The following is a 12646-nucleotide window of genomic DNA, read 5'->3' on the forward strand; positions in this document are numbered from 1 at the left end:
ATGAGTTTTCCTCTTAGAAATGCTTTCATTGCGTCCCATAAGTTTGGGTATGTTGTGGCTTCATTTTCATTAAACTCTAAAAAGTCCTTAATTTCTTTCTTTATTCCTTCCTTGACCAAGGTGTCATTGAGAAGAGTGTTGTTCAGTTTCCACGTGAAGGTTGGCTTTCTATTATTTATGTTGTTATTGAAGATCAGCCTTTGTCTGTGGTGATCCGATAGGATGCATGGGATAATTTCAATATTTTTGTATCTGTTGAGGCTGTTTTGTGACCAATTATATGGTTGATTTTGGAGAAGGTGCCATGAGGTGCTGAGAAGAAGGTATATCCTTTTGTTTTAGGATAAAATGTTCTGTAGATATCTGTAAATTCATTTCTTTCATAACTTCTGTTAGTTTCAATGTGTCTCTGTTTAGTTTCTGTTTCCAGGATCTATCCATCTATGAGAATGAAGTGTTGAAGTCTCCCACTATTATTGTGTGAGGTGCAATATGTGCTTTGAGCTTTACTAAACTTTCTTTAATGAATGTGGCTGCCCTTGCATTTGGAACATAGATATTCAGAACTGAGAGTTCATCTTGGAAGGTTTTCCCTTTGATGAGGATGAAGTGCCCCTCCCTGTCTTTTTTGTTGAGAACCTCATACATGAATATTACATGTGCCTTACTTCCCCAGCTCCTGCCATGTACCCCTTCTTCCCAGGTCATGACTACTTCTTCCTCCTCCTCCTCTTCTTCCTCCTCTTCTTCTTCTCCTCTTCCTCCTCCTTCTTCTTCATTTACTATCGTTACATGCATATGTAAATACGCACACATGTATATACAACCTACTTAATTCATTTAGCATTGCTGGGAATGAATGCAGGGCTGATCACTCAGAACTGGACAACCTATATGAGAACTGGTCCCTTTCTCAGTAGCCATTAAGCTCCTGAAGCTCTATACCTAGGGGTAGTGACCTTGTTGGCTATCCCCTGCCCAGTCATGTCAACTGGTGCTGTCATTATTATATTAGTATGGTCTTGTTCAACCATATGCTTATGATTTCATGGGTGCAATTTCTCTCTCATGTCTTAGGGCCACTGTCTAGCAGCAGACATCGTAGGCCTCTGGCCCTTGCTTCCTCAACTTCCACCTACATTTGAGGCTCAGAGAAAACACTACAAATCTTGGAATATAGTATATTCCAAATAGCAGTCAAATAGTCATTAGCCAAGGCCAAAAAGAAAAGGCTCGGGCTGGTGAGATGGCTCAGTGGGTAAGAGCTCCCGACTGCTCTTCCGAAGGTCCAGAGTTCAAATCCCAGCAACCACATGGTGGCTCACAACCACCTGAAATGAGATCTGACACCCTCTTCTGGTGTGTCTGAAGACAGCTACAGTGTACTTACATATAATAAATAAATAAATCTTAAAAAAAAAAAAAGAAAGAAAAGGCTCTATAGTCTTCTAGAACCGAAGACTACCATTACCAAAAGACAGAGAGGACAGGTAATGTAAAGTGTTTCTTTTTTTAAAAAAATACATGCTCCAAAATAGGTCATACAAGTTGTGTGTTGCAGTTATGGCCTTAAACAAAAGAGAAGCCTTCCCAACAAATGTTCAGTACTACAAACATTATATTAGAAAGAAGCTTCAATAAATCTCCTGAACAAGTTCTTTCCCCACCACCCCCATCACTTCTCACTTGGCAGGTGTGCCCATGGAAGCAGAATTCAACTGTGTGTTCAAAAATAAAGTTATATAGAGAGAAGTGTATGTCAAATATTTTTTGGTTTAAGTTAACCAGAATAAAGCCAACAGCAAGAGAAAAAGTTAAACAAGGGGTTAGACTTCTTGAAACTCCAATAGCAAGCACTGTCACTGTGTTTTAGCATGATGACATCATCATTAAACTGCTCAACTCAATATGGCAGATCTAGGGTGTGGGATTAGCCAAGATTCCATAAAGGAAGGAAGCCACCAAAATCAGACAAAAGGTAGGCAGGAATGAGTTCCAGGAAAACCATGTGGGTTGTTCATGTTTGAGAATTAAGAAAAGACTAGTTCTCTGTGTATTTAGAAACAGAATATCACATTGTAGCACAGACTTTCTTGAAATTTACTATGTAGCCCGAGGCTGGGCTCAAGCTCATGGCAATCCTCCTGCCTCAGCCTTCTGAGTGCTAGGATTATAGGTATGATCCTTAAACACCACTTTGCAGCGAGTACTAACTCTTCTACACCAACAACATTTGGTCATTACTCAAACTTGATGATGAAGACACACCTTCCCTCCGAGGGGAAGACAGAGCTAAGACATGGCAGTGCTGGGCCCCTCAAACCCTGCCTCTGAATGCTATGTTAGAGCAATACCCACAAGCTGACCTAGGAAGAAGCAATCCACCCTGGTGGGTTCAGGGGCAGACAAGGACTAAGAGCCACGGGAAATCCAGGACTTGCAGAAGGAAAGATGTGTATGTACAGAAGTCAGAAAAAAAAAAAAAAAACCTAAAAACTGGAGCAAGATGCAGTAGACACAGCACAACAGATGCATCCTCCTGCACCCTCCTGTGCTCTCTCTGTCCTCAGCATCTTCAGGCATCTGTGGGCGGCTGCTTGTTGCCCTTTATTGTTGCGATTCTCTGAATAGCAAACATTAATGAAATTCAACCAAATGTTATATGTACCTCAGAGCTTTATCTCTGTTTTATCACACAATGGACTCTCCCATCACTGTGGATGAAATAATTCAGAGTGCTTTTGGTTTTAGAGGGGTATTTTGTGGCTGGGGAAAGAGGATATGCAAAACTGCTGAGTCCAAGAGACTCATTTCCTATCAAGCCAGCAGCATTTGCTAGTTACACAGTCTAGCCCTGAGCTGATGATATATATATGCTAAAGGGTAACAGAGCCATTAAAAGGGGAAAACTGTTATCTCTCTGCTGGAAAACAGTCACCACCCAAGAAGACTTCCTATCCTAGACCTCCTCAAGATCCATTATGATACACCCAAACTGTTCACACCACCCCAACATCCTATACAGGACAATGGTTCTCAGCCTTCCTAATGCTGTGACCCTCTAATACAGTTCCTTATGCTGCGGTGACCCCAACCATAAAATTACATTCATTGTTACTTCGTAACTGTATTTTTTACTACTGTTGTGAGTCACAATGAATCTATATTTTCTGATGGCCTTAGGTTCCCCCCCATGTGAAAACATTGTTTGATTCCCAAAGGGGTAGCAACCCATAACTCGATAAAGGGGGCTATAGGAGAGTGAGTCCTACCACACTCTACGCACTAGCTAATGCTTGTGGCAACCACGTGGGGCTTTGAAAGACTCTGATCCAACTCCTCAAATGGAAGTCTACTCTACCTGTGGTAGAAATGTCCAAGTTAGAGAACAATTCAAAACTAAATTCAACTAAGTAAAAGCATTGTGGCTATGTGTGTGTGTCCAGAATTCTAACAATAAAAGGTTAAAAACACATCTCCCCAAATGCTAATTTAACTTGTTTCCTCTGAGCATGGGACGTTTGGAGCTTGCATAGTTCAACCTCATGGATTCAGCTTGTGCAAAAGTTAAGTTTAGAAAGAGCAGCTTTGTAATATAAAAGTTTCATTTAGGGAACTGAGGTAAGCCAGAATCCACAACAATGGGAAAGCAATAATATGCAAATGCAAACAGCTGTTTGGAGTTTTGTTTGTAAAGACAGATTCAAATTTCAGAATTGGAATGTCTCTATGATATGTAAAAGCCACAAGAGGGTGTTCCAGAAAGAAACCAGTTTCAACAGAAATTTCACCTTTTTATAATTTAACTCCACTGCAAGAGAATGGAAAACCTTGATAAAGGAAAGATAAATTCTAAAACCTTCATGCCTATTGATATGGGAAGTTTATATTTTGTAGTCACCAAAAGTGACTTTTAAATAATATAAAGCATATAACATGTCTGCGGGCTGGTAAAACAGCTCTCCATATAACGGCGAAGAAAATCACTATGCTTGCCCGGATTTAGTCATCGTGCTAAAACTTTTTCCTCTTCAATATACTCACTTTATCTTCCTGGGATCTATACCTTGTAGTGGAATTGTTAGACCATGTGACAGTTCTACTTCTAATTTGAGGGACATCTTCAAACTGTCTCCCACAATCATTACAGTAATGTTCACTCCTACCAACACTGTGCAAGCACACTCCCTCACAGAATTTCTTGAGATTTAATTTTTAAATCAACTACATTTGTTATGTAAAAACCAAAATATTGTGAGATGGGTACAGGACTCATGCTCTGATTTGGGCCTAAAACAGAAACCGAGAAATGGAATCATTTTTGGTAGACTTTTTGTTTTCCAAAGAATTGCAGACAAATATAAAACATTCAGGGGGCTGGTGAGATGGCTCAGTGGGTAAGAGCACCCGACTGCTCTTCCGAAGGTCCAGAGTTCAATTCCCAGCAACCACATGGTGGCTCACAACCATCTGTAACAAGATCTGGCGCCCTCTTCTGGAGTGTCTGAAGACAGCTACAGTGTACTTACATATAATAAATAAATAAATCTAAAAAAAAAAAAAAAAAAAAAAAAAAAAAATTNAGGACAGAAGCCATAAATGGTTTGTCCATATTTGTCACACATATATCTCATATGTGAAAATTTAATTTAGAATTGATGAAAAATAACAATTAAAGTTTTAAGGTGTGTTGAAAACCCTTAAGGCTAAAAGAGCTAATAATGTAGTATAGCTGATTAGTCACCATGTGAAACTTTATGACAATATATTTTTTTAATCTCTTTATTTAAACAAACTGAGAAAGAGGCTCAATAATAACAACACATAGTCAGTAATGGCAAAAAAAGTGCCATTTGTGTTTCTGAAAACAAATTTTTTTTTTTTTTAAGACTGTGAAACAACTTGGTAAATGGGAAGGTGTGGAGTGTTCATTTATCCTCCTGATTATATGAAAACTTGATTAATGAACTGATTAAGAACAGGTAATACTCCAAAAAGCAGTAATTCTGTGTCTTCTCAAAAAAAAAAACTAAAATAGTCCAATAGGCTTTCAAAGAAAAATATCACCATTAGGAGACAGAACAGGAATTTTCATTTTCAGAAGATGGTTTTGCTGTTTCAAAATTACAAATTACAACTTGCTGAAGCTACTGCTGTAATTTTGTTATTAAAAATACAGAATGGTGCCATGAAATTGTATTAGTCACAAAGACGCTTAGGGGTGTGCCTGGGAAAGGGCATTTGAAGATGACACAGAGCTCAATGACAAACAAGCAGGCACAAAGCTAGTAGGTCAGACTGTGTTATGGGCACATGGAAGGAGACACACAAATACTCACAGACCACACACACAAGTGTGAAGCAGAAGGAGGTTGGATTATTTGGCTTATTTTTTATATGTCTTTCAGACATCCTAAGCCTGCTAGATAGCTAGATAACCATAAGGAACCCACATGAAGAAGCCACTGACTTAGGAAAAATAAAATCACAATACCCAGGTAAACAAACATTTACACACAGCTAAGTTAAGGAAAAAAAAAATGTCTACAGAAAATGGGTACTCACCCCTTCTGACTTTTCCACTGTGTTGGCCAGCATCTCCTGCAGGGCCCGTACTGACAGGGACTGCTCCAGCACAAAGGTGCAGATAGACAGGTCCGGGGGAACATTCTGTGTGAGGAGAGAGAGAGAAAGAGCCATCAGGAGGACATCCTCCTCAATCAAGCTTGCAGCCAGGTGAGTGTCTAAGGCGTCCCCTCCCTTCCCACTGGTCACCTCTCACCGTCTTCTGCCTATGCATGCACTGTGCTCGCTGTTCATAGCTAATGCCTTACTGTGTGTCTGTGAGTGTATGTGTGCATGTGCTTGCGCGTGTGCTGGTGCAGGACTATGTATGTGCATACTGGAGTGTGGGTCAGAGGTCAAGAAAGAGTCACTGCCCACATGCTGTCCACTTTCTAAAAATTATTCTTAAATAAAATCACATTATTCTAATCAATGTGCATCTAAAACAAAGCATGATGCAGCTGGGGTAAGGTAGTGTCACTTAGGGTTTGACGCTGTCATTATTAACTATTTATTATCTTTTCCATCTTTTTTATTTTTTAACAGTTCTAGAAAGTTGAATTCACTTATCACCATGAGAAAAGAAAAAAAGAAAACTATGGTGAAGTCAAAAGTAGAAAAATAATCAGCTTTTGATCCTTTTAAGATTTAGATGTTACTGGCTGTGGTTGCTCCTGCCTTTAATCCCAGCACTCAGTAGGCAGGAGGATCTCTGAGTTAGAGGACAGTCTGGTCTACAGAGAAAGTTTCAGGATGGTCAGGGCTACTCACAGAAACCCTGACTCAAAAAATGGTGGGAAAAAGATTTAGGTATTATAAATATATATATATATATATATATATATATGATCATATATATATATGTGTGTGTGTGTGTGTGTGTGTGTTTTACCTGCACCTATGCTTGTGTGTCATATGTGCATCCTGTCTGTGTCCTCAGAGGTCAGAAAAGGACATTTACTTGGAACTGGAAGTAAGCTGCCACAGGGATGCTGAGAACTAAGCCCAGGTCCTCTGCAAAAACAGCCAGAGCTCTTAATTGCTAAACTATCTCTTCAGCCCCACTCACCTTTTCTTCATTGAGACAGGGCCTCTCTTCGGCCTGCAGTTCTCAAGAAGTCTAAGCTGGGTGATGGGGAGCCCTGGGAATCCTCCTGTCTCTGCCTCCCTAGCACTGGGATTACAAGTGTGCACGACCATGTCTAGCTAATTTTCACTTGAGCTCGAGGTGTAGAGCTCGGTGCTCTACACAGCAACCTGCCCCCCACCCCAACACACACTCTAACACACTTTAAGCTGACAGAGATCAATATCTGCCCCTCATGGGGCATCTACTCAGTCACAGGACACTTGGAACTTTGTCTACACTGCCAATGTCACATGACCAAGGTCTCTAGAACAACGGTTTTGATAAGACAAACGCGTTTAGCAACTTTTCTAAAGCCAGAGTTATAAAACGTTTAAAATCCGTTTAAACCAGACATTAGAACCCAGGTTTCTCCAGCTCTCAAATATTCATTTCTAACATACCATGCTGCCTAACGATGACAAAGATATTAAAAAGACAGAAGTAACAGTTGTCTTCAAATTAATATGGAGTTAAGCAAACAGAAAAATGAATTGATATGAGATATTCGTTGACACAGGGTTTTTCTTTTATATGAGATAAACATTTATATTCCTGTGGCTGGAATTTTGCCTCCAACTTGGGACATGGGGATTTGGCTCCTGTCTGCTTAGAAGTACGTGCCGCATTTTCCTGTTTATTTATATTTATGCATATGTTAACTTCAACTGCTTCCAGAAAGTTAAACACATGGATATAGAGATGAAGAGAGTTTTAGTTCTGGCTGTGGGTCTGTCTCATTTTGGTTTTCTGTTAGGAATCTCAGGTTCCTGTCAAGAAGGCAAACAAGTTAGTTGCATTTCTAAACCTCTTTCCAGTGTGCTCCAAGCAACCTGCAGGGAAACACGGCGGCAACTCAAAAATGTGTTTTTAAAATGGATGCTGTTTTCAATCTTGATAGCTTGACAGCCAAGAGAAAAGAAGAGACTCAGAGTCCAGTTCTGATTGGTGATCAGGCAAAAGCCATATGGAAAAATTCTTGGGCTTCCTATCTATGGACTGAACAAACCCTCCTACTCCAAAGAATCGCCAAGACTCGAGTATTTAAAAAAAACCTGTCTTCTAAGCTGAAAAGAAATGCCAATAAAATATAATTTTATCTCTCCAACTTAAGAAAAGCCTACATTCTCACAAAGGCTTAGAATCTTAGAAGTGCAAATTAAGCGAGAAGCTGCTGGTTGGCCAAGACATAGGAAGATATCCAGAGCAAGCTTTAAGACAGAGCAGATGGCCTGTGACTGAGGCGAGCTCACTGTACTTGGCCACCCATCTGCTAAGCAGCTTTGGGGAAAGCACCATGACCAATGGGGGGGTGGGGGGGGGTCAGCTCCTCCCTCAATTAGAGGGGCATCAAGTGGTGCGGGGGAGTTGCTGCTGCTGCTGGACTGACTGGACAGAGACCCGGCAAGATTTCGCCCACCAGCTGGTGAAAACCATTGTTTTGATGTTTATATGTTCTCTCCGTGACAATATAACTCTGGGCTCATGACCTTTGGGGCACATTGTAGGAGGGAAATGATTTCAAAACCTCAGTCATAGTATTGCCAGTCTGGAAATACTCTTTCAAGATTCTCACTTCTCCATGGGTGCTCACCATTCCAGGTCTTTTCTTAAAGTCTATTTTTTTTTTTAAAGAAAAAAAAATGTGTGGGTGAGTGTATATGTGAACGCGTGTAATGATGTCTTTTGAATGTCTCTTTCCATCACTTTCCAGATCATTTTTGAGACAGGATCTCTCCTTAAACCTGAAGTTCAGAGACTAGACTGCTGGCCATGAGCTCTGTGATCCTGCCTCAGACCCTCACATTAGGATTATATACACATGCCACAGTGCATGGATCTTAACTCGGGGGCTAGGCTCTGGAACTCAGGCCTTCACACTTGCACATCAAAGACTTTGCCCACTGAGCCACCTTCCCTGCCCCATTTTGGCCTTCACCCCTCTCCTCCACAGAACTTTATATGAGCACCTTGGCAAACCAATGACTGTTCCTGTGTCAATGAATTCTGCATGTCACCTCTCTGAAAGGCAAGGGTAAACGTTTGCTAATTAATGAAGCGGGTACACCTGGGTATCCCCAGGTGTTCAAATTGTTCAGAAAAGCTGGAGGCACTGAACTTGGCATGCTGGACCACAACAGGGTCTAGGTGGGAGAGAGGCATTAGCAGGTTTAAATGAAGGATGATTAACAGGACATTACCACCTCAAAGGCCACAGCTGTGCCAATTTAGCTCTTAATCGTGAAAATCTCTCATGAATTAGTGTGGTTAAAAGGGTTTCTGCTCCTCAATATCCATGTTTATAACACAATACCCAAGGACTTCATGGTGCTATAGACTCATGTTGGAATCCATAATATGACATCTTTCAAATCTAATAGTACTTAATGCAGTGCAAGCTGCCTTTTAAATCTATTTTTCAAAACACCAAAGACCAACTGTGCCTGTGTGAAACTATAAGGAATCTTGTGTCAGGGTCACATTCCTTCCCACATGCCTCTCTCAAATATCACACAGTTCTCATGTCAACTCTGTTCATGTGCATCTTGAGTGGGAGTCATAACTGACCAGCATCCATGAAAGAGCAACACACGTGCGCACACGCACACACACACATGAAACCAGAGAAGAGGCTGTTCCTAATGAAGAGGAGTAGTGCACAGGAGATGTGGATGTAGCTCAGTTGGGGAGTCCTTGCCTAGCATGCACAGAGTTCTGGGTTCACTGGGTTCAATTGGTACCAAAACCCAAGTGAGGTAGCACAATCCTATAATGCCAGCACTGGGGTAGTAGAGGCAAAAGATTGGCAGTTCAAGGTTATCCTCAGCTACTTAATGAGTTCAAAGTGAACCTGAGCTACATAAGACCCTGTCCTACAAAACAAAAAGAGTTAAACAAATTATCAAAGTTGCATGCGTGAACTCCCAGGCACCCCATGGAGCTCCTCATTTTTCATACTGCCAAAGCTAACCCACTGCAAGCAAGTTGACTTCTACCCTATTAAATGTGAGGTGGTATTGATTTTAAAATGGATTTTACTTATGTGTATATCTGTGTGAACATATTTTACATGTGTGCAGTTGCCCTTAGAAGTCAGAAGATAGCACCAGATAGATTTCCCTGGAGGTGGAATTATGAGCAGTTGTGACCCATTCCACACACACTTGAAACTACACTCGTGTTCTCTACAAGAGTAGTATGCACTCTTAACCAATAAGCTATCTCTCCATCTCCACCCTGTTACTTATGATCTCAAACAGGAGACCTACATAACCAACCATTTAGACTTCAGGTATGTCGCACATACTTGCTTCATTTAAAACCCATAATTTCCAGTCATTTGCTTGCATATTAGAATGATGTTCTGAGAAGGGATTCAAGGTGAAAAAAAATCTATTACTAAAATGTTATAGGGTCTGAGACATGGCTCAGTGGGTTAAAGGCTCTTCCCACCAAGCCCAATGATCTGAGTTCAATCCACCTGACCCATATGAGAGAAGAATAGAACTGATTCTCAAAAGCTGTTCTCTGACTTCCACACCCATTCCATGAGAAACACCCACATATATGCACGCATGTACATACATAAATATATATAGGTAGGTAGGTAGGTAGGTAGGTAGATAGATAATAGGGTTTTCTTTATGGCACTCGAATCTCAGAATTTAGAACAGAGTTTGACTAAAGATATAAAAACAAGTGAATACACGGAACGGTCACAGTAAGGAATGAACACGCTGGACCCACTGCTATTATTCAAACAGCTTAATTGACGACAAGGCAACTTTCACATGCTGCCCAAAAGCTAGGTTTTTTTAATGACTGCATATGTAGCAAGCATCTGGCCTTGTCATAGTAATATAGAGATAGGAAAAGCAAAAATACCACAGGGTGCTGAAGGTGTTGAATATTAGGATCAGAGAGTCCTCAGCACTGCCTGATAACCATCCCAACCGTCATGAATCATGAACAAGCTTGATGGTGGCCCGAGGAAGTTGTGGATTGGCAATGATGTCTCACAGGAATTTTGTAAGGAGAGTTATACAGAGCCCATTCATAGGTGCACTGGCTCAACTCTATGACTCTGAGATCAGAGCCAGTTTAGAATCTTGTGAGTTGGGACAAGCCCTCTGAGAAAGGACAGACAGGAACAAGAGAGGCAGCCATGGAAACATCTACATGTGGTCCCTTGCTGCCTGCAGATGAAGTTCGTGATTGTTATAGAAAGGACACATTTTCTGGTTGAAGAATCTTGATGGGAGAGATACAGAGTGGAATTGCAGTGCAAATGAGGCCTGCTATACAGAATTAGTCTTGAAGCCATCTGGAGACTTGATTTTCTTTGACTAATGTTGAGAGATCTGGACCACTCTGGGGTCCTATTATGTCATATAGACTGGAAACCTGAAGTTAAATCTAACAAAGGAAGTGAAGTTTGGTGAACCAAATATTTTACCTCATCTAGCAAATAGGTTTGGCTCAGAAAGGGTCAATGAGTGACATAAAGAAACCAAAGGTGGCTCAGGGTTTAGGAGCACTTGTTCTTATAGAGGACCTAGGTTCAGTTCCCAGCACCTATATAGTGGCTCACGACCATCCAAGGGATGGTTCCATCCAATTCCAAGGGATATATCATCCTTTTCTGACCTTCAGGGGCACTGGGCACCCACATGATACACATACATATGTGCAAGCAAATATTCATACACATAAATTAAAATAAATAAAATTTTTTAGAAAGGGATATTTTAGGAAGATGACTCTAAGGGATAGATACATGATGAATATTAATCACAATTTAATATGTGTATTTTACATATGTATACATGTGAATGTATATACTGTATATAGATATATACTATGTTTATATGTTATATTTATATGTGTGAATGTATGTGCAGTCATGCATATTTTTAAAGGTCTGTTGAGGATACATTAAAGAAAGCCTTATGGGGAATTCCTTTTTATGGCTGAGGGAGAAGGCTAGTATATCTACCATTTAAAATAGAAAGCTGAGTAAAAATGACAATAAATAAATAAACTCCCAACACTTTCAGAACCATGAGAATCCATTTACTACATACAAAAATGTGAGACACATCCCTGGCTTAGATAGCTGCTGAACTGAGACATCTGAATTGTTCCTTTCTGGTATGCCCTATCCCTGCCTTTTGAACCCCTGTCTAGACACAGACACAGACACACACAGACACAGACACACACACACACATACAGACACACACACACACATACAGATACACACACTGACACACACACACACATACATGCACACAGACAGAAGCACACACGCACGCACATACACACAAACACATCACCTCCTGTCCAGCAGATAAGGAGGTTTGTCAAGAACATGGCACCAGCTAGGCTGTGAATACCAGAGGCCCTGACAACCTGTCCAAGGAACTACCACAGCAGGCACAGCGTGACAGTGACAGATGTAGGGAGGTCCTGTGTCTCATGGGCCTGACTGCACACATCCTCACTGAAATTGCACGTGAGAGACACACAGATGGCCTGTGACTCGAAGATAGCCTGCAGTTATTACATGTGTGCTCTCCTATCTGTAATTATGAGGTCCACATACAGGGTGTGGATTCCTTCCTGCTTAGAATGCCACAAGATCTCCACACCATAGGTGCTGAACTCTCACCTATGCACAAAGACTCACCTAGGAAACTCTTCTTAGAATAAAAAGAACCTTTCAAAGTTTGACCAGAGACATTAATATCCACAAATTAAAGGTTTAATTCAGGAAATTCACTCAACAATGAAAACCAGCATATAAAAAAAAATTTCAGCAGGGAGGTATCTGAATTCAAAACTGCTATATTTTCTAAAATGTACAGCTCTAACTCAAAATTTTGGCATAGGCAAAAAAAAAATGCAAAATCTAATATACACTGCACTGATAAGGAAAATGAATCTCTGACTTGG

At 40.7% G+C, this 12646-nt stretch overlaps 1 protein-coding gene across 11 annotated transcripts in view; it reads right to left on the bottom strand.

Moving 5' to 3' along the window:
- The window catches only part of Ryr2 (ryanodine receptor 2), a 562694-nt gene that overhangs the window by 362462 nt on the left and 187586 nt on the right, over positions 1-12646 (bottom strand). For all 11 annotated transcript variants that reach the window (XM_029468301.1, XM_029468299.1, XM_029468302.1 and 8 more), the window contains exon 3: positions 5566-5670. In XM_029468301.1, the coding sequence (XP_029324161.1) occupies positions 5566-5670 (105 nt within the window). The remainder of the gene's footprint in view (positions 1-5565; positions 5671-12646) is intronic.

The sequence above is a fragment of the Mus caroli genome, chromosome 13 (assembly GCF_900094665.2).
Source record: "Mus caroli chromosome 13, CAROLI_EIJ_v1.1, whole genome shotgun sequence".
In the NCBI taxonomy this organism is placed as follows: domain Eukaryota; kingdom Metazoa; phylum Chordata; class Mammalia; order Rodentia; family Muridae; genus Mus; species Mus caroli.